We start from the raw sequence: 22147 nt of genomic DNA, 5'->3' as shown, positions 1-22147 counted from the left end.
CCCTCCCAAGTCAGGTTGGAAATAAAAACATGGGTAACCTTTAAGGTTAAACAGCTAAGGAAAAGTGAATGAGCTCCATAAAACAGAATTCTAGAGCCACATATCAAGCACCACTTACATTCTGAATAACAGTTGTTTGGGGAATACATAAAAATGAAAGATTCCGCCAAAAGTAATTAGTTTTAAACCCCTTGTGACAAAATCATGTGCCTCACTGAAGTTCCATCCATGACAATGGTTCTTTCGCCAGAGGTAGTAACAATGTTGCCATCATTAATTGAGAAAATCTGCCACATTCCATATGTGCGATGGGAATTTCAGGCTCACTAAGCAAGATGATGTTTGTCTAAGGCAAGCCTGTAGAATTATGGCAGTTCAAGTCTATTCAAGTCTATCACTTATAACTGGTGCACTCCCACTTTCACTGTGACATGTAGAAAAAAAAAAACACTCCAGATCCAGTTCAAAGAAATGTATTATTTCAGTCGATACATAGTTAGAAACCTCTTTGTGATTTCGCAGCTTGCTTATTTCTGTAGTATCAAACCGTATTCCAATAGACTAAATACGCATAGAAAACAGTTCCTCTGTAAAGCAAAGCTCGCTCTTCATCTCAATGCTAAGTACCAGGCTCATGCAAGATACAGTATGGCCTTCCATTTGTTAATGAACTACATGTACAACTTAAGCCTTGACCAGAGAGTCACAGGCTTCAAACTTGCACTATCTACATTTAATGTTTGGGTTACATTTCAGTACAAAAACATCATTTTGGAAAGCATTTAACGTACAATCACAAATTTTAATACAGTTGAGTACAAAGTACCTGCAGTCGTAATCCTAACTGTCAGGATGCTGACAGCAGCAACACCTTAGTCAAAATCCTTACAGTTCCCAGTCATTTAATCCTAACCCTAACCACCCCTTCTACAGCCTACCCATAACCATCACCTCCTGCAGCCTAATCATAACTGGACACCCATATGCATGTAGCCTATTGGACTACTGTAACCTCCTCTCACCTGGCATCCCTAACTACTGGCTGTATGCACTCCAATCTGTCCTTATTGCTGCTGACCAGCTCATCTTCCTCATTTATTTATTTATTTACAGTTTCTTATATAGCGCAGCAGATTCCGTTGCGCTTTACAATAGTAGACAGTGATAAGACAAACTGGGTAACAACAGACAGACATCAAACATAATACATCTGTCTCCCCTCTCCTAAAAGCCCTACACTGGCTCCCTTTTCCCTTCAGATCAACACTCACTTACAAAGTCCTTACCCAATTACCCTCTCCCATTTACATTTCTGACCATATCTCTCGTCACACTCCAGCCCACCCTCTTCACTCAAATGCATGCCACCTCTCCTGTCAACTAATAACTTCCTCTAAACTCCCACCCAAAAAATATTTTGTCTGAGCTACTCCCTACCTCTGGAATTATATCCCAATCAGATTCTCCACCTCTACACATAACTTCTAACATTCTCGATAGACATTTTCACCAATCCCAACCATTTTTAATCTTATCCCCCTGTTATGTTCTCACTGTCTACCCTGTATGTACCACCAATGTCTGTCTTCCCCACCTTTTCAGAATGTAAGCTCTCCTGAGCAGGGCCCTCTCCCTTCACGTTCTTTTCCTTCTGTTACTTAGACTTAGGCACCTAACACTTGGTTTCTGCCACCCTGATGTAATGTGTTATGATCACTTATGCAGCAATGTTTATATGCCATGTACTTGTCCTGCATTGCGTTGTACTGTATAAGAAAGCGAGAAATAGAGAGGTAGGCAGAGGGAGTGGGAGAGAAGTAGGCAGAGGGAGTGGGAGAGAGGTAGGCGGAGGGAGTGGGAGAGAGGTAGGTGGAGGGAGTGGGAGAGAGGTAGGCGGAGGGAGGAAGATAATATTATGCAGGAAGATAGTTAATGTACTTGAGGATCTTCCTTGGGATACTTGAAACTTGATTATATTGTATATTGGGTAACACAGCTGCTGGTGCAATCCTTCAAAAAACATTTTATCCTGCAAGTGGACTTCTACAGTAGCACAATGGTTATTGTAAATCAGATATTCTGTTTGACATTCCGGATGTGCAGTTTACTGGTGTGACCATTATATGGGCAGTCGAGCTTCCAGAACCCAGAGGTGCTATGCACTCCTCCTACTTCTAGATATGTGCCTTTATGTAATAAGCAAACATGGATTTCCCAGTGGCCCGAAGCACCCATCATACACCCACTAAGCTTGTCAGAAATAGTAAAGCTATCAGTATTATTCTGTAAGAAACTAGTTTTAATAGGATATTTCACAGCTAAGATAAAGCTAGAAGTGTGCATGAATTGCGATTAATGGATACAGTCAAATTATGGATGTAGTTAATATGGCTTGTACTTCTTTCACTGCACCATTATAACACTGATTATAGCATTCATGGTATAATAGAATTACATGGTTGAGATTTTCCAAACACAAGGTAATGTAAATTGCATATAACACTAGTGAAAGCAGCTATCCATCTCTATAAATCTCAGCTCCGTGGTAAGCACAAGGAACACTGTACTCCATAGTCAGCCAGGAGAGATTCAACAGTATGCAGTAACTTAAGGGGCCCATGGGGTTATCAAGGGTGTATTTATTCAGCATTATATTTATTGGGTATAGAGCATAAGTGCCTACTATTCTATACTCCTATGCAGGAGTAGCTGGAGAGAAGACGCTGCTGAGCACTCTAGGGGTGCGGGGCTGGGGATGATATCCCCTAGAATGCCCAGCTGCCATTTCTCTATGGCTTCTCGCAAAGAGGAGAAAAGACTTTCAAGCCCAATCCACTTCTTCAAAATGCAGTGATTGGCAAGTCTAGGGACTATTGCCATCCAGTTACAACCACAATGAGAAATTAAACTTCTATGCAACTCTGAAAATCCATAGTTACACATCAGAGTATACCTGATGGGGATCCAGGCTTTAAATATACACTGAAGGACATGGGCTTTCTGAGCCTCAGCCTGGGAAGGAGTGCTGCATTTGGAGGAACCAATAAACCCAGAAGAAAAGCATGCTAATACTATATACATAAATATTAGTAAGTAACAGCTATACAAATGAGTATGTGTTGTATTGTGGGGCCAGGATGGTAGACCACCTCACTGCTATAGATGGACTCCCAGGTATTATTGCTCACTGAAGACAAACTGGAATTTCCCTTAAATACCTATAACTCCTAGTTCAGGCTGGAAGGTCCGATTACTCGGCTAGGCTAGCAGCCAATGCTGCCATTTGGCATTTGCTTGCTGGACCTGGAATTGATAGCACCAGCTGCAGGTGGGCATCTGCCTAAACAACATGTTTATACAGTATGTTTCGTCATTACAACAAAAGACTTTGGAAGCAGAGTAATATGTATGTCTCCTGAAGAGACAATAGTTTACCAAGGCACCAAATGTAGGAGACATTGATCTGGGGATTTCCTACTCTGGTCCTTTCACAGAGGGATGTGAGGACTATCAGTCTCTTACTGAGAGAAAAAGCTGGAAGCAAAACTCATAGCGGCTTTATTACTGGATTCAGTCCAACATGAACAGAAGCGTCAATCATTCCTCTGCTACTTCCATTCAGCACCACAAATACTAAGCAAAAATAGCCCACATGGCTGCTCTCTTAGGTTACCCGTCACCTATGGGCTTATCATGGGTTACTGTGCATCACGATGGCTGCTCTCTTAGGTTACCCGTCACCTATGGGCTTATCATGGGTTACTGTGCATCATGATGGCTGCTTTCAGGTTACACATCAGCTATGGGCTTATCATGGGTTACTGTGCATCACGATGGCTGCTCTCTCAGGTTACACGTCACCTATGGGCTTATCATGGGTTACTGTGCATCACGATGGCTGCTCTCTTAGGTTACCCATCGCCTATAGGCTTATCATGGGTTACTGTGCATCACGATGGCTGCTCTCTTAGGTTACCCGTCGCCTATAGGCTTATCATGGGTTACTGTGCATCACGATGGTTGCTCTCTTAGGTTACCCGTCGCCGATAGGCTTATCATGGGTTACTGTGCATCACGATGGCTGCTCTCTCAGGTTACCCGTCACCTATGGGCTTATCATGGGTTACTGTGCATCACAATGGCTGCTCTCAGGTTACACATCACCTATTGGCTTATTATGGGTTACTGTGGATCAAGATGGCTGCTCTCAGGTTACACATCACCTATGGGCTAATCATGGGTTACTGTGCATCAAGATGGCTGCTCTGTCAGGTTACACGTCACCTATGGGCTTATCATGGGTTACTGTGCATCAAATGTCTGTTCCCTCAGGTTACCCGTCACCTATGGGCTTATCATGGGTTACTGTGCATCACGATGGCTGTTCTCTGAGGTTACACGTCACCTATGGGCTTATCATGGGTTACTGTGCATCACGATGGCTGCTCTCTCAGGTTACCCGTCACCTATGGACTTTTCCTCAGACTGCACAGTACATAGTGTATGATTTCAAAGCTAAGATTTTAGAATACCTCAATCAAAAAACGTAACAAACGGATACAATAAGCTTATGATTGGGGCTTCAAATGTACAAGTATGACCTGCATGGGAGCAGGTTCTATGTAATCAAATGAATAAAAACATATTTCCAAAAACATATTCTAAAAGATTTCACGTCTCGTACATTTTATCATCAGATTACTGTCACTGCTTGGTATAGAGCACACAATATAATCAATGTACAACACATTAGTATTTCTACCAATACAGATTTGTTTTTTTCTTAATCACTGTCAAAAGACATATTACACTTCATGTAGGTTAAATGCCAGAGACTCTGCTGTGACCTGTGTATAGAGCAAAGAGCTTTATCATTAGCCTGTGTCTACACCTTATACATATGATGATGACAGAATACTAATGCTAGTGCTTGCTGGCACTGTCTACCTGCCTTCTGCTGCTGTATTAATCCTGGTATTAGATAGCAGCACGTGTCAGACACATGAGGTAAATACAGCGAAACACTCCAAGCAAGATGCATCACTTACCTCTACTAATGGTCTAGGTTTGCGCTCAACAGAAAACCTGAAGTGACAGAGTTCACAGTAGCTGGTGTTGGAGGATGAAAGCCAGTGCTCCAGGCAGCTGCGGTGTATTGTCCCTAGTGTTCCCGTACATTCACATGGAGAGAGAAGGTCTTCTTGGTTACTTCCTTCATGGCATATCCTGCACATTGGGCGGTCATTGAAAGTGCTGTAAAAAAAGCAATATAGGTTCTGTTATCTATCTCTTAGGTATACATATGGAGAGGGAGATGCCAATACTCTGCATAGCCCATTTTTCCATTTCTGCCACCTGAAACCTAGAACCTGGAAAAGTATATTTACAGAGAAGTCAAATGTAGCTGCTGATATAGATTTATTTACGAAGATGGATGTTGCTATGGACAACCAATCCAATTCTATATATTATCCTCTAGGAGGTACTAAATAAAAAAGACGTATAATCTGGTTGGTTGCCCGTAGCAACATCCCATCATTTATAGAACTCCCATCTTAGTAAATAAACCCCAGAAGCACAATTTGCAGCCAGGTTAAGTATATTGCATTGTATTAAGTACGAATGCAAAGAGTCTTCGCATGCAGGGCAAATGCTGGATGATCTTGCTGGCTACACATACCATGGACAGACATATCGGGCAAATCCATCTTTACACTCCATCCATTTAAAACTGGGTTAGGCTACACATTTCACACCCAGTAGCTGGCTGCGCTCCTGAATTACTCAGCACACATCACGGGTGCATCGTGTGTGTGCAGCAATGTGTATTCTTAATTACGTCAGTCAGCACTGCCCCCTGTGAGTACGAGGCTTAAGATCAATTTAAAATTCACTGCCATAAACCACTTAGTCTAACTTTTTTCTTTGAATGAAATAGCAAACAACATTTGCCACCACCGCATGCAGTGACTTCTAACTTCTGATGAATGGAACGTACATGGATCTAGCCTACAGACAGAGAATGCAACTTTACAGCTTCTCGTCAGCTTGGTGCTTAACATTTAAAGCAGCATTACCATTCAGTCATCAGGCTCTATGCTGATGAGGGTGCCGCTTTAAATGTTCAACTCTAAACTGCTGAAAAGCCTGCTTTTGCTTCTGCTTTTCCTTCACAAATATAGCCCAGGCAGACAATCAATCATCACATAAGGTGTGATAGGGTAGGACTTGGGGTATTGAAAATGTAGAGTTTGAGACTGTCCCAAATCACTCTCCAGCAACTACAGTGCCATACCAGGGAACTTTTGTCCCATTGCCCACAGCACTGGAGTCGTGACATCTCACAGTGGTGGAAGTTTGGGAGCAGGAAGTTGGGCACCTGGCATGACCAAAGTCCTTTGCCCAGAGCAATGGCTTTGATCACACTGCCCTTGGCACGTTCTCTTTGCCAAAATATTTAGAAAAGGTGAGGGTCTGCCTCAGTGCAAAAAAAACCTATGGCGATACAATAGCGAATATATCCAATAAAGGTTTATAATACCTGTACCTGTTAGAGAGGGCGGGCAGCTGACATCTGCTGACGTCAGCTGCCCACCCCTAGCACCCGCATCACTGGTGAATTTCCATGGGAACGCCCAGCGTTTTCATAAGAATGCTCATGAAACGAAAGCACCCGCACTGCTGTGTGCGAGCGGCCAGCGAAAAATCAATTCGCCTCGTACCAAGCGGCTGCACATGCGCATCAATGTTGATGTGCATGCGCAGTCATGAAACTCCCCTGTGCGAACGCGCAGTGAAGTGATTAAATCAGAATAGCCCTCCTTGTTTGGACGTTATCTATTGGTTTCACCTCAAAGCACAAATTTCTTTTAAAATCGTTTATAATAGCTGCTTTCATTGGAGAGGAGAACAAACATGTCATGTCCCCATGGCCACCCTGCACCTCTCTCTCTTATCTATCAATCACTGTTCTATTTCGGTGATCGATAATTCGCTTTGCAGTATGCAAAGGGATGAATGTTAGAATGAGACTGAAATATGGTATTAGGAAACAGGATTACACATCATTTCACTTACTGCATAATCCAGTTCTCCAAAATGCATTCCAGTTACATACTGTAATAGCCAATAAAGAAATGATTAGGGGAGGGCAGCATATAGGCTTGGTTCAAGAAGTGTCAAATACTACTGGATTGGGGCTTGTCTGCATCCTTAGTGTTACATAATAATGTTTTTTTTTTTAATGTTGAACAGGGATAAGACTGCAATTACGTGGCACAATATATCAATGCTATATTCTCATATGTGTATTTGACGGCTGTACATTAATCATGAATAACCAGAAAATGAAGCATATCAATGCTATTTGGTGGCTCATGACAATGGGGGCTATTTAGACCAGATCGCAAAACCATGTTGAACTGCAGGTGGGGCAGATGTAACATGTGCAGAGAGATTTGGGTGACTTATTTTGTTTCTGTGCAGGGTTAAACCTGGCTGCTTTATTCTTACACTGCAATGCAGATTTCAGTTATAACACAACTCACCCAAATCTAATGCTCTCTGCACATGTTACATCTTCCCCACCTGCATTGCAATATGGTTTTGCCTATTTGCTGTTTAAATAACCTCCAATGTACCGATTGCTTGCTTACATTCTCCCTTATAGCCACGGTAAGAGATATGTCCTGAGACAAGGGTATATAATAAGCTAGCAGAGCGACTCTCTGACTTGCATGGTAATGCATTTTCATTAATGGTATTTTTCCACTTTAGTTGTCACGGTTGGATGAAGGCATGTCATTTAGAAATGAGGCCAACCAAGATGCTTCTATTTTTTAATTTAGAAAAGTATCTTCTTACTGAATTGCCATACACATTGGTGTCAGCAAAGCTTCTGTTATATGACATCTGCGCAAAAGAGCTTAAAAGACTTCTCTAGTTTCTCAGAGTACAGAAATCTGCAATGAACATGTTGAAATAAGATCCCTCTAGTTTAATAAAAATACAAAATAATAGCTAAACACACTTTAAAGAGCCACAATGCCATGCAAATAAAACCATCGCCGCTAAATGTCACATTCAACTATTTGAGAATGCATTCAAAATATGCATGTTCCCTGTACAGTTTAAATATTTACACACCTTCATAAATGAAGAGAAAGTATTGTCTGAGATATGGTGCCAAAAAACATTTTCTATTAAAGTATGACTAAAACAATGTAGAGTTTCCAACTAAAATGAGCATACTCTGATATTGCACCAATCCTAGCTACCCCCTGACCGATTTCAGAGATCCTTGTCTAGGTCATACAGAATAACAGTACAAGAGCCAGAACTTAAGCGTACCTCTCAACTGTCCCGCTTTTCGCAGGACCGTCCCATTTTTGGGATGTTCCTGCATCCCGCCCAACGCCAGCAGTGTCCTGCAGCGGGGTAGGGGGGGGGGCTAGTTAGGTGTTCCCCTGTCACCCGTCAACATACGCTGCGCACAGCATCTATTCCTGCAGCCAGAGGGGCTGGGGGCATGGAGAGAAGCTCACAGAGGGGCGTGGTCTTGTAGGAATATCCTAGCATAGTCCACACCCCTTCCTGCTATGCCATGCCCCTAATTTCGGCAGCGGAGTTTCCCGAATCGTCTTTATCTAATGTTGGGAGGTATGCTTATAGTGGGTACACACGGTTCAATGTGGAATTCGATTAGATTTCAATTTGATATGCAGTTCGATTTGATCTGGAATCCGATTCGATTTGATTTCTACTATATAGTTTTGCCTGACAATACAATTTTTTTTTTTTTGAGTTCCACTAAATGTGAATGCTGATCGTGATCGAATCTGCTTTGATTGTGGAAAAAACATTCAGTGCATTATCAATTTCGATTGTGTTTCGATTCGATTTTGCTTCTATAAGCAAAATTGAATAGAAAAATAGTGGAAATCTCATCGTGTGTACCCTCCATTAGGCAGCTAACAGTAGCTTCCCCTTAGGAGAACTTCTCTATCCTGACCTCCAGTGGTAGCACACCTCCCAATTTCCTGAAACAGATACACCACCGTATTGGTTACCTGTGGGGGGTCCTATTTCTGTCCCTCCTATGAGAGGACAGTCCTGTGCGAGTGAAAAATACCCCTGCCTCTATCCTGACCTCTCATCCTCTGTACTCTACAGAATTTCCAACTCCCTATTAGTCATTTCCTCTTGGATATCACAACTGCACCTGAAATTTAACATCCCTAATACCGGCTCACTGTCTCTCCCCGCCTCCCTCGCCTTCATATCCCAAGTCTATTGTGTAGTTGTTGTTCTTGACCCTGCCTTCATTTGCCTGTCACATTCAGTCCTGTACCCAGTTCTGCTGCTTTTATCTCTGTAACATTTCACTAAGTGAGGACATTTATCCTTTTTAATGACGTTAAATGTTTGTATGTTTGTTTTTTTATTTCGCAACTATTTTTAGAATATCCAATAAATATTAAATTTTATTAGTCAAAGTTCTTTCTTTAGGTGCACCAGCCCCAGACACTCTTTTTCTATACTTCTATATTCTATTTCCACATATTCTACTCAAGAACATATAGTAACCAAAAGTATCATTCACACCTGTATCATCTTCAGCCTTGAGAACTGTAGCCTCGTCCTCTCTGGGTTACTGCTCTCTAATCCCTTGCCATTCCGACATAGTTGCCCCTTTTGTAAGACTCTCCACTGGCTGACTTATTGGAATCAACCTAAACTTATCATCACAACTTTATCATCTTCTGCCCTGATTACTTTACCCTCGCCCTCTCTGTCCTACTGCTCTCTAACATTCTTTGCCATTGCCCCTTATTTGTCCCTTCTGTCAGACTTCCCACCAGCTGCCTAATATACACCAAATTAAATTAAAACTATAAGTAACTCACAAAGCAATGAATCACCCCACCCCTTTCCCATTAACTCCAAACTCATCTCTACCAACACTATCTCTTGACAGTTCTGCTCAGCCGAAAGATCTCTACTTCTCCTTAGTTTTCTGAATTTCTACCGTATTGCTCCTATCCCCTGAGGTTCACTCACCAACCAGTCAGACTAATGCCTAGGCTGCAGCCCTAAACTTACCTTAGGGCAGGGGTTCCCAATCTTTTTCTAATCACGGCACCCTAGAGTATCAGAATAGTTCCACGGCACCCCTAGGCCCCATAAAATGTATATCAAATAAAGTAGATTGTGTTTATATGTGCTTCTTAGGTTCAGTTATGTGGTAAAGGGCAGGATTTGGTTCTGATTGTACACATTTTATGATTAGCAGCCACCAGCACTGGTTTTGTCCAGAAATAATTGATCATAAATAATTTGAATTGGTTCTGGACCACCAACCTGAGGCACCCCTGCAAGTGTCCCGAGGCACCCCAGGGAGCCTAGGCGCACAGTTTGGGAACCACTGCCTTAGGGCAAAGGTTCCCAAACTGCGGCCCTAGACTATCAGAATTTATTCCATGGCACCCCTATGCCAAAAGTTAGTTTGACAAATGAAGCAAAAATTATTCTATTAAGTAAACTGTACTTAATGGTCAAACTTGGGTTCCGTCATGTGTAAGAGGTCAGGGTCACACTCGTGTTTGTCCACATTATTTGAATGACCAGCACTGAGTTAAATTTACCAATCAATTATTTTATTTTGTCCTGGACCACCAGCATGTGGCATCCAGTTTGGCAAACACTGCTGTAATGGCACCAATGAAACCATGCTGCGTGTGACGGTCCCATTCTGCTATATTTTTTAAGGTTATGGGTCAAAGGGTCGACGCTATGAATGTCGACATACATTAGGTCGCCCACTAAAGGTCATCAGGGCTTAGGTCGCCAGGGAAGGTTGCCAGTCAAAAGGTCGACATGAGTTTTTCACGTTTTTCCCCCAAAATTTCAACATAAGTCGAGATGGACATTGTATCAGTGTGCTGCGTCCCCCCTCATGGCTTGTTGTGCTCACCATGTTTCGGGCACGGTGCCTCTATTATATTATCCTTCCATGCCCTAGTGCAGGGGTGGCCAACCAGTCAAAGGTAGAGCCGAAAAATATCTGTAGTCAAGCTAAAGAGCCAACAACATGCGCGCCAAAAAAGGGCGTGGTCTATTTGGAAGTAGGCCAAGCCCCATTTTTGTGTCTTTGCCAAGCCAAACCTTTCGTTTTTGTATCCTGATGAAAGGTGCTCCAATAAATGCACCTGAAACGTTGATAATTCATATGCTGCTGTGACAGTGTGCTTATTATAAGAAAATGCCTGGGAATGCCGCCCATTCTGCTTGCTTATATATATTTTTTATTGTATTTAGAACAGGGGAGGAGGAATAAGGGAGTACAGTGCTGTGAAAATACCGCGGCGGGTCAGGGTTAGTACATCCTGCCCCGGTGGCGTCCCCCTAACCAAGGAGCTGTCAGTTCCATAGGCGGCAGGCCCGCTGCCGCTCACTACCGCTCGCTCCCCCCCCCCCGCTGCAGTATGGACTTACGTCCTCAAGGCCCGCCACCGCGTCCTCTCCTCCTGTCATGCGGCAGCACCTCCCGCCTCTCATACGCGATATGACGTCCTGACGTCACATCGCACAGAGCGGAGCCGGCGTAATGGGCTGCTGCAGCTGCTGTAGGGAAAGCTTGGGGGAGGAGCTGCCGGGAGCCGCATTAATGTATGAGATGGGAGTGGGAGCAGGAGGCGCACTTTAACAGGAGGAGAGCCGCATGCAGCACGAGAGCTGCGGGTTGGCCACCCCTGCCCTATTGGATGGTAGGATATGAAATTATGCCTGTCTACACAAAAAAAACATGAAAAACGTATGTTGACCTTTTGACTGTCGACCTTCCAAACCTGTCGACCTTGGCTATGTTGACCTATTTCACATGTCGACCTAAGCCATGTCGACATTTAGTGGCCAACCTATTGCATGTCGACCTTCATAGTGTCGCCCTAGCGAACATGGGGCAGATGTATTAACCCTTAACAAGAGATAAATGCAAGGGTGATAAAGAGAGATAAACGTCCAGCCAATCAGCTCCTTACTGACTTGTTTCAAACACAGCCTGTGACATGGTAGTTTGATTGGCTGGACGGTTATCTAACTGCCATGTTACAGGCTGTGTTTGAAAAAAGTCAGTAAGGAGCTGATTGGCTGGACGTTTATCTCTCTTTATCACCCTATCTCTTGTTAAGGGTTAATACATCTGCCCCAATATCCCTTTTTCAACTCTGAAATGGTCTATTCTGAAATCCCGTTGTGTTACTAGCATGCATTACAACATCATGGTGTCACATGAATAGATTATCAGCACTCATGAAAAAGTGTCATTCATCAAACAATGACTGAAAATGAAAACATTTTATGAAGAAGGAAGAAATAGTTTCACTTAGTATATGGCCTCTCCAATTTCACCTAGGCATTCAGGTTTCCTGGCTTAAAAGTGTATTGATTAGCAAATTGATCTTTATTCACACACCAAACCCATAACCCAGGGTTCTCCTAGGAGTGTATGCTGCCCCTGGTAAGAAAGAACAAGCACAGGCTCCTCTGATGAAGGACTTATAGGGTGCAGTGTCTAGTGGGAGTGCAGAGAGTGACAGGTTTTCAGCAGGGAATACACAGGCCACTGCTCTCAGCCTAGTCTCACTACTAGATGATAGCTGACAGGAAGGAAAATGGTAGATATAGGTCACAGACAGGGTTGACAGCTCAGATGCAAAATCAGAGCCCAATTCAGAGAGAAAATGTGTACAGAATTGAATAACAAAGCATATGGTCACAAGTAAACAAATGTATTGAGCAAGCCCTGTCAGTACACAGTGAGAGGGAGAGAGAGAGAGATTCACATGACTGAAGGTTTGTACACAATCTTCGATTCCTTAACCAATATCACTTATTTTGTCCCTTCGTGGCGATATTGTTTAATATATCACCCGGTGTGTATGGTGTAAAACTGTCAACGATGAACGCTCCCGTGGTTCATTAACAAACCCCCTCACACACTGTAATGTTACTAAATTTCCCATATAGCTAAATGACTGCATGCTCAGCGGGGAACCCGGTGACGTTACTGTATTATATTATTATTATCGTTTTTTTTATTTATATGGCACCATGAGGGATCCACAGCGCCCAATTACTGAGTACATAAACAACTAAGCAAAACAGTGACTTACAGTTGAGTACAATAGAGGAGCGCTGGCGGAGAGGGACACCATTAGACTGGGACTCGCGAGCATATCACACGCACGTGCGTCCCAGTCAGTCGGTGGCTGGGGGGGGGACCTGAAGCGGAGACGGACAGGGTTGGGGGGGGGGGGGTGCGGGGGGACCGATGGGGAGCTCCCTCAGAACAGGGCAAGCATCTCATGCGCACGCGCCCCCTTCCAGCGGCTGGCAGGGCATGCGCACGTGCCCCCTTCCGACAGCCCCCGCAAGCATCCATCTGTAGCTGCATCAGCAGAGGACACTGACATAAGTATCAGCGTGGCAGAAAACTGCAGGATTTGGTGCCATTAAAGAGAGGGGAGGTGGATATAGTGAGGAAGATTAGCTGGGTTGCAGCACTGAGGATAGTGGAGGACATTCCATTTGTCAGGGAAACCACATAGGAGGAGATTACAGTAGTCTAGTCTGGAGTCTAGTCTGGAGATGACCAGAGAGTCGATATCGTTAAATTATATCGTTCATTGTGTGTATGCGCTATATCGTTCATCATGCGGAACCACCTATATAGTTAACGGTATCAGCAGTGGACAGAATTGCCCAGTGTTAAGGTCTGTTGCTCAGTCAATAGGCAAAATGGTTTAAATAGAGACCTTACTGTGTGCTAGGCATAGGCATTCAAATTAAATGCAAGTGACTAAGGGGGCTAACCCAGTGGTTCCCAAACAGTGAGCCGAGGCACCCCAGACAATGTCAGGGGTTCCTTGGCTTGATGGTCCAGGACCAATCCAAATTATTTATCGGCAATTTAATAGGCAAAACCACTATTTGTGACTTCCATCTCCTAAAATATGTCAACAAAGAGAAATGTCCCATACCATATATCTGACACTAAGGATGACATGTATACACAATTTACTTAATTTAATATTTTTTCTCTGAATTTCTCAATAAGACACGTTTGGCCAGGGGTGTCATGATTCAAAATAGTCTGGGAACCACTGGTCCAATCAATGTGCTAATTATCGGTGGCCGATAATAACTCTGGTGCAGAGGCAGCAGATCTGAAAATCAGTGGTCTCCATGAGCTTTTTCATTGGAACATTAGCACTTCCCAAAGTCTGAACTCTGGAGACGGTCCATGACGACAACATGAGTTACTTCACTGGGTGACACTAACCCTAGTGACATTACTGATTACAATATAAGATTGTCTTTGCAAGATATTTATTTTAGTTCAGACATATATTTTATAAAAGCTTTTTCTGTAGGCTTGGATTTTTTTTTCTTTCTATTGAGCAAAAATAATTACCTGCCGGCAGTCTGCTGGAACATGTGTAACATATATAACGATGCTGGTGATGATAGTACCATCAATCTGACAACAAACTATTGGAGACCTAATGTAGGGTAAGAAAAGGTTGAGAATACTGATGTAGGGACCATCTGCGGTATATTAAAACTTGCTTTAATTTCCCATTAACGCACATGGAATGACATATTCATAAATTAAGTACTATACAGGAAGCTGAAACTTCCTCTGAGTTATTAAAACCCCTTCCGTTCAGGTAACTATTACAGAAACCATCAAGTGGATTATTTTCACATATTCTAACAGAGAGGAAAAGAAAAAACGTACGGTACTTGTTTCCTAGCATGGCCACAATCGGGAGTAATCGTGTACCTTAACTTAACAGAGCAGAGCAGATCACTCAAGATTTTACTTCGATGTGAAACCCTGATTTACTTGTATATAGCTTCTGATATTTTCAAATCAATTAGCACCTCTGGCGTCTATCGTGGGGTGGGGTGTACGACGTTAAATTTGGGGGGGTTGGCAATATTTTACATTGAATTCAATGTAAAATCGGGTCCCAGGGACCCGATTTACATTTCATTCAAAAAAAAAAATCGGGTCCAAAATCGGTCGGTCGCGTCGATCGCATCGCATGCGACCAAATCCCATGCGATGCGATCGACCCGATTTTTCCGACACGACCACCCCGATGTAAATCGGTGTGGCCGTGCTAGGAAACAAGTACCAAACGTACTGATATGTTAAGGCTTATATACGTTAAATTGCAGATATACTGTACCCATACCCTTTGGCACACACAGTGATGTTTTATTAAGAAGCTCATATACAATATTACACTACCAGAAGCAATAGTAAATCAAACATTTTAACCCTTTCATTCTTAACCCTTTGAGTGCCAACATCGCTATTAAAGATGTGCAAAATATCTGCTTAAATATGCCAGCGGCTCTCACATTTGTTATGTAAATGCAAATAAAAAATGTTGTGTAAAGAATATTGCATTTCCGCAAAGGGTTAAATATAGAGTGAGTTAAAACAACTCCGATATTTAAATTGTCAGGGACTTTGCAGTGATCCTTCTACCTAACCCGAGACATTTTTCTCCATAATATACTATCTTGCTATATATAACTATATAATTTCCAATCATGCATTCAAAAATCATCTGCACTTCACTGATATTTATTGGAAGTTAATAGCAAGAATGTCTTTATCCAGATACGGCACATCTATAATAGAATTGTTATCATAAACCATTACATAAAATAAATATATTTCAAATGTTTACAACAAATTGCCGTACAATGATGTCATTATTCTGAACTGCTGACCCTCGTAGAATTTATTCCAGATATTTGTGCTAATTGATTTGAAAATATCAGAAGCTATATACAAGTAAATCAGGGTTTCACATCGAAGTAAAATCTTGAGTGATCTGCTGCATACCCCTATCTGATTGTTCATGGAATCAGCTTTTTAAGATTGCACAGTCATCCCCCCTGCCACCCCCTTTAAAACAACAAAAAAGCGAGGCATTTGCTTTATAATATTAATAAGGATATTATTTACCTCTGTGTGGTTAGAGTCCGTACTACTGTTGACAGCAGCTGACCGTCTTTTGCTGAAACTTGCATGACATACTGTGGCTGTCCATTCACAAGACCGCTACAATCTTCCACTGTCTTTCCAGAGGGTACTGAGCTAGTGCAGTCTGGCAAGACCTCAGGCAGGTGACTGCAGCGGCTTGTTGTCATAGTGACAGACAGCAATTATAGTGCTAATAGCTTCCGTATACGTACTGTATTTCCATCTGTAAAAAAACACATAAAGTGCTTGCTGTTAAAATAGTTTGGCACGTGGAACACGTTTATTTGGCACAGTAATAATGAGGTGTAGTTATTTACTCCTATGGATATATGCACAATATGTAGGCTTGGATAAAACATACACACATGTCATCTGAGAGAGAAGGCTGCTGGCAGATGCTTAAGAAACAAAAATAGCAATTCACACACACACACACACAAAAATCATCAATAAAACGTGACCATTGTCTCTAGACTAATGAGAAGAATGCTCGTTCAGGCGTCACATGCAGGATTCACTGCACAGATGTTCAGGAGATGAGAGAAATAAAAGTGTTTTAAAAACAACCTGACACAAAAGAATATGTCACAGGAAAACAGACTTTAACCCCTTATTACGCAACACACGACAAGGTTCCTGTCATATCCAGCTAACATAATGACAGCCGTTTCCTCGCCTGCCTTACGTGATTATGTACACGTTTTTTTTTTATGTTGTTTTTCTGGATAATCCAAAGTATTTTTCTAGTGCGTTCTGTGCCTAATTCCAATTCATGTCACACATAGGTGACTGAAAGTGTAACTTATAGCTGGAGAGAATCAGTTTTCCACACCCCAGAGGCTGTGAGGCAGACTGGTCATCAAAGGATCTAAATTAATAATAAAGAGTTATAATGAATCTGCCTCACTTACATTAATTGGAGCTCTCTTTACATCAATTATCACTGTTTATCACACTGCAGGATTTGGCGGGAAAACCTATAATCTCACATTGCATTTATTTTTATACTATTATGCACTGTACAATTCTTTAACTTTTTATTACTCATTATTTTACTGTATTTTACTGTGTATGCCTTAATAGATAACATTATCATTTAGTAGTGTAGGTAAACGCAATACAGCTAAGTGTAAGTAAAAGCCCTACAGCTAAGTGTAAGTAAACACCCTACAGCTAAAAAAAAAGACATATTCCACTAGAAAACTTTGGGGCACATTTAACAATTGATATCCTGGATATCACTTGTTATGAATTATAAATAGTACTCCAGCCAATCAGCTCGTTACGGTCATGTGTTTCAAAAATGTAACACACACACTCAACAAATAACGGGCAATGACTAAATATATCCATTGAATCAATCTATAACCCCAGTGCTAAGAGGTAGCGATTCTAACCACAGTGCTACAGGAGGACATAGACAGATTATTTTTCTTAAGATGTTTGTGAGCTACCACATAGGGCAGATGTATTAAGCCTTGTATAGTGATAAAATGGAGACAAACTACCAACCAACATGCTCTGTTTTTTTTTAAACACAGCATATAATATGGCAGTTAGGAGCCAATTGGCTGGTACTTTATCTCTCTAAAATGTATTACTCTCCAAGGATTAGTACACCTGCCCTACAAGATGCACCTACCTTTGTAGGTTGGAGATGTTCTTATAACTGGGCATGATGGGAAAAAATGTCCAAATCCCTAATTCTTTAGGACTATTTGCTGTATTCATTTAACCTTTTACATGAAATAATGTGTATTAAAAGTTGGTGCACTTACAGTAAGCAAGGACAATAGCCAATCACCAATCAGCCTATGTGTGATTAATACAATTTCTAGGATACATGATTTTTCCACTTTACCACTCCCTCAATTTAAACTTAAATTGCATATTTTAATAAATTACATCCAGTATCTAAAATATATATACTGTAAAGAATTGAGCGTGCGCAAATAAAATAATATATCTGCAGTCTGCAATGCAGCATTTTATTTAACTATACCAGTAAACCTGCAGTACCATTTAATTAGATACAAAAAAGTCACCTTCCTATATATACTGTATACAGAGGTATATATGATAGTATTGCCATACTGTACCAATAGACATGAAGATGTGTGACAATGTTATACACTGGCGTTCTGCTACTCTGCCTAAGGGCAGAGCGGCAGGAATTATGCCCAAATTGTCCTCTCATGTATGTGGCTTTACTGAACAACGATCGCTGCTGTACGAATTCGCAGAGCTACCAACTATCGAAGGGCTGCGCATGAGTATGGATTATAGCCAAACAGCATACAAAATAAGAAATGACTATATTCGCAAGCCATTCGCAAGTTGATTGACAGGAATCCGCAGTTTGTGGGTTTCATCCTACCCTTTTCTGGGAGTGTCAGAAGATCATAGGCATTTCCAAGCGTTTTCAGGGAGGGTCTGTGACATCAGGAAAGGCCATGATCAGCCTGATTGTATGGCAGAGTTGTGGAAGGTTCCAGGTTATGCACAGACAGGAAAAATGGTGAGCGAGTTGTGTAAGAATTTGCAGCTGGCCGCCGACCTACGAGATTTTCGCAAACCATTAACAGACTTGCATGGGGCAGGATTTCACTCTGTCTGGAAGGTGGCTATCTGATCGCAAGGCTCTGCAAAATCACCCAACAGCGACCAGGTCTGAACAACCCCCTTGGGTAGACATACCCAGGGACGCCGACAGGTCAGTTGGCCCTCGGTAAAAAGGAGGGGGTGTGACCAATGGACATGGGCTCCAGGAGGGGTGTGGCCACGCTCCCATCGGAAAAAAAGAAAACAAGAGGGCCCAGGTAAACAGCAGTCCTGGGCCCAGGTAAAAAGTAACCGCTCCCCCCTCCCTTTACACACCACTGAACTTATCATACTATCCCTATAAACCGGGACACTAATGTGGCTGGTAGACTAATATATAATATTTCAGGTCCTGCATGATAATGTTTCATTGGGCCATGAATGAATCCAATTAAAAGTAATCATGCACTGCCACTGATTATTTGGGTTCCCTGCATGATCTGTTTGTGTATGGGGTAGTTTTCAGGTTACAAATTACATTTTGATTGCTTAAACAGCAAAGCAGGACAGCCACATGGAAATGTGGGTCTGCAGAACCATCAAATCATAGCCATACAGTGTATGGGCAAGGCACCACACAATTTAATCAGTGCTGAATTGCTGGACAGCCAAATATTAATCAAATGAATTGCCATCAAAAGATCATGATGCAGTAATAAATGGCTGGGGTGTGAAGAATTTCTTTCATGTTAATTTCTTGACCCCCATAGTGACATTAATTATCAGCGAATCCATCTTTGGGAATACAAAATGTTTGGCTGAATGCTGGTGTACAGTCAAACTGCCTCAATTAGCGGAAAACCATTATTTCATATATCATTCACTCATAAAAGCGCCCGAACCATTACATATAAATTTGTGGATATTGTAATGTATGTTTTATAAAAGTTAATTACATGTTAGGCTAGCGATGCCATAATAAAGAATACCACATTAGTTAGTATGCCACAAATTCCTCTTGCAATGTCAGCTGCAATGTTTTTTCTGTGGCTGCCTGTGTGCAATGTGCCACTGTATGAAAAGGGACTAGTATAACTTTAAATCAGGGTTGCCAACCCTACCGGAATGGCCGAGAGGATCCCGAAAATCGGGTCCCCCTCCCGGTCCTCCGGAAAGGTGGGCAACTATCCCCCCCCCCCCCAATTTACTTGCGGGCAGAAGCGTGAAATTCGTGGTGTTTTGTCGGAAGGGGCGGGGCTAAATATGGAAATCGTAATATTTAGCTCCGCCCCCTCATCGTTGACCCGCATATTGCGGGATTTGCATCACTGGGGGCAGGGACTGATGATGTCTCCATCAGGCCCCGTCCCCAGAAGTGATGCTGACAGTCTCCTCTCCGGGGTTCTCCCGGAGAGGAGACAGTAAAAGTTGGCAACCCTGCTTTAAATACGCAATAATGTATCTATGAAGAACCTTAAGATGTTTGGAAGTTTGGTGGCTGAGACACATAAGAGAGTTTAAAACATTACAATTACAAATACTGTTTGTCCTGATCATGAATTAATAAACATGTTAAATAATCTGAGTGCAGGCCCTATTGCATGACACTTGTACATACAGTATAGGGCTTAAGCTTGGTTGGGGTATGCTAAACTGCTTGCAGCAGCTCAACATATGCGATCCTTAAGCAATATAAATGCAGAAGGCGCAGTTTCAATTGCTAAAAACTGCAATCTCCCTCCGTGACTGCAGTCTAGCCCAGGCCAGATGTATCAAACTTCAACAAGTGATAAAATGGAGAGTGAAAAACAACCAGCTAATCAGCTGCTACCTGTCATTTTTCAAACCCTGCCTGTAACATGGCAGGTAGGAGCTGATTGGCTGGCTGGTTATCGCTCTCCATTTTATCACTTTTTGAAGCTTGTTACATCTGGCCCTGGGTAAGGCTTGCAGTCACAGCCCAGCTTGTGAGACCTGGACACTTGCGGCCAACACGCCCCTGTTTCTAGAAATGCTGGCACCCCTGTCCCTCCCCACAAACACCACTGCATGTCAGTCAGTAGCAGGACCCATTCTGTGCACGTACAGAATTCCATCGTTGGGCATAATGCATATCCTCCAACATCTGAAGGGCAGATATCGGTACAACTCAGAAAGGGGCGTTGCCACGGGAAGGGGGCATGGTCATGCCTCCTTTCCTATACTTTCAATGGTACATTTGGAGGGTAGTACTGTTGTTTAGAGGATCAGAGCTATAACACGTCCGGTCACTGCTAGCCTTGCATGGTACATTACTCCCGTTACCTCATCTTATACCAAACCCCACAGAGAAATCCATAGTGCAATGCCTCTTCACCAGGAGAGCACTGGGCACCACCACCACCGATGTTGCAGCCACCCCCCGCCTATGAAGTGCGGGGAGCCTGGGAGCGCTGCCCCTTTATGGGCAGCTGGCTGGCTGCAGCGCTTTGCATGGATGCTCCCCCTTTGCCAGTAAGCTCTAGCATCCCTACGTCTGCCAACATTTGTGTCGCTAATCCAATGCACTGATAGTGCATACTGTACCTTATCTGTCCTGCTACATGTCCCCCACCCGGCGCCGGAGCTCTCCCACCTCCAAGTTGTACAGCGCAGCTCCAATATACACCGTGCCTTGTGATTGGCCCGCGGCACACCAGTGGTGCACCTCTGGAGTTGTAGTCGTGTCAGCTGGCTACCCCTCACGCTACCCGGGAAACAGACGGCAGTGTAGGAAACTACATCTTCCAGAGTCCCCTTGGCTATCTCGAGGGAGGAAGTGCTATTGCTTAAAAAATGGTACATTCGGTACAGGGTTTTTTAGTCGGTACAGGCCATTAAAAAACGGTATTGTTCCGGCTAAAACGGTACAGTTGGAGGGTATGATAATGCAGGTTGGATTGCTTCTACGATCCAACCTGAATTCACCGAATGGTTACTGCGTGTTAGTAAACTTACTGACTGTAGTTACATATAATATGGGAACCCTTTCACACTACATCATTATAAATATTGCATAGCATACATGTTTTGTAGTCTGTATAAATGTATAAACTCTAAATTTAACCCCTTACCCTTTTGTTCTTTAGCTGATACTAAAGGGTATATTTACTTAAGTGCAAAGTGGACAATTTGTCCATAGCAACCTTGCAGATTCTACTTATGTATATGGCACCTTCTAAAAAATTAAAGCTAAAATCGGATTTGAATGGGCAACATATCCATGTCTATAACTCTGCAGGTTAGAAACTGTCCCCTTAAGTTGACATTTTCATACAGAATAAAAAACAGTTATACCTATGGTTCAGTACTTATTATTTTAGTGTTCCAAAACTGAATACTACCGTCTAGTAATACCCCTTTCACACCACACTTGTTAAACGGTATATTGCAGTTTTTTTTTTTCATTTTAAAACGTTTAAGGCTGCAGTGGGAAAGCCCCAGAGTTCATTTAGGCTGCAGTGGGAAAGCCCCAGAGTTAATTTACTGGTTAAAGATAACCGGTATTTCAAAACGTTTAAA

The 22147-nt window shown here is 42.5% G+C and overlaps 1 protein-coding gene across 2 annotated transcripts in view; it reads right to left on the bottom strand.

Annotated features, from left to right (window-relative positions):
* The window catches only part of MARCHF3 (membrane associated ring-CH-type finger 3), a 180877-nt gene that overhangs the window by 54729 nt on the left and 104001 nt on the right, over window positions 1-22147 (bottom strand). Inside the window, exons 1-3 of one of the 2 annotated variants that reach the window (XM_083151565.1) lie at window positions 16049-16187; window positions 14474-14561; window positions 5049-5253 (exon numbers count right to left, since the gene is read on the bottom strand). In XM_083151565.1, coding sequence (XP_083007691.1) covers window positions 5049-5253; window positions 14474-14535 — 267 coding nt within the window. In that variant the 5' untranslated portion in view covers window positions 14536-14561; window positions 16049-16187. Of the gene's footprint in view, window positions 1-5048; window positions 5254-14473; window positions 14562-16048; window positions 16290-22147 lie in introns of those variants that run through there. The other variant, XM_083151564.1, reaches the window with a different exon arrangement.

Source organism: Crinia signifera, chromosome 1 (genome assembly GCF_055691185.1).
Source record: "Crinia signifera chromosome 1, ASM5569118v1, whole genome shotgun sequence".
NCBI lineage: Eukaryota > Metazoa > Chordata > Amphibia > Anura > Myobatrachidae > Crinia > Crinia signifera.
The sequence above is the reverse complement of the archived record's forward strand: the minus strand, read 5'-3'. Positions and strand labels throughout refer to the sequence as shown.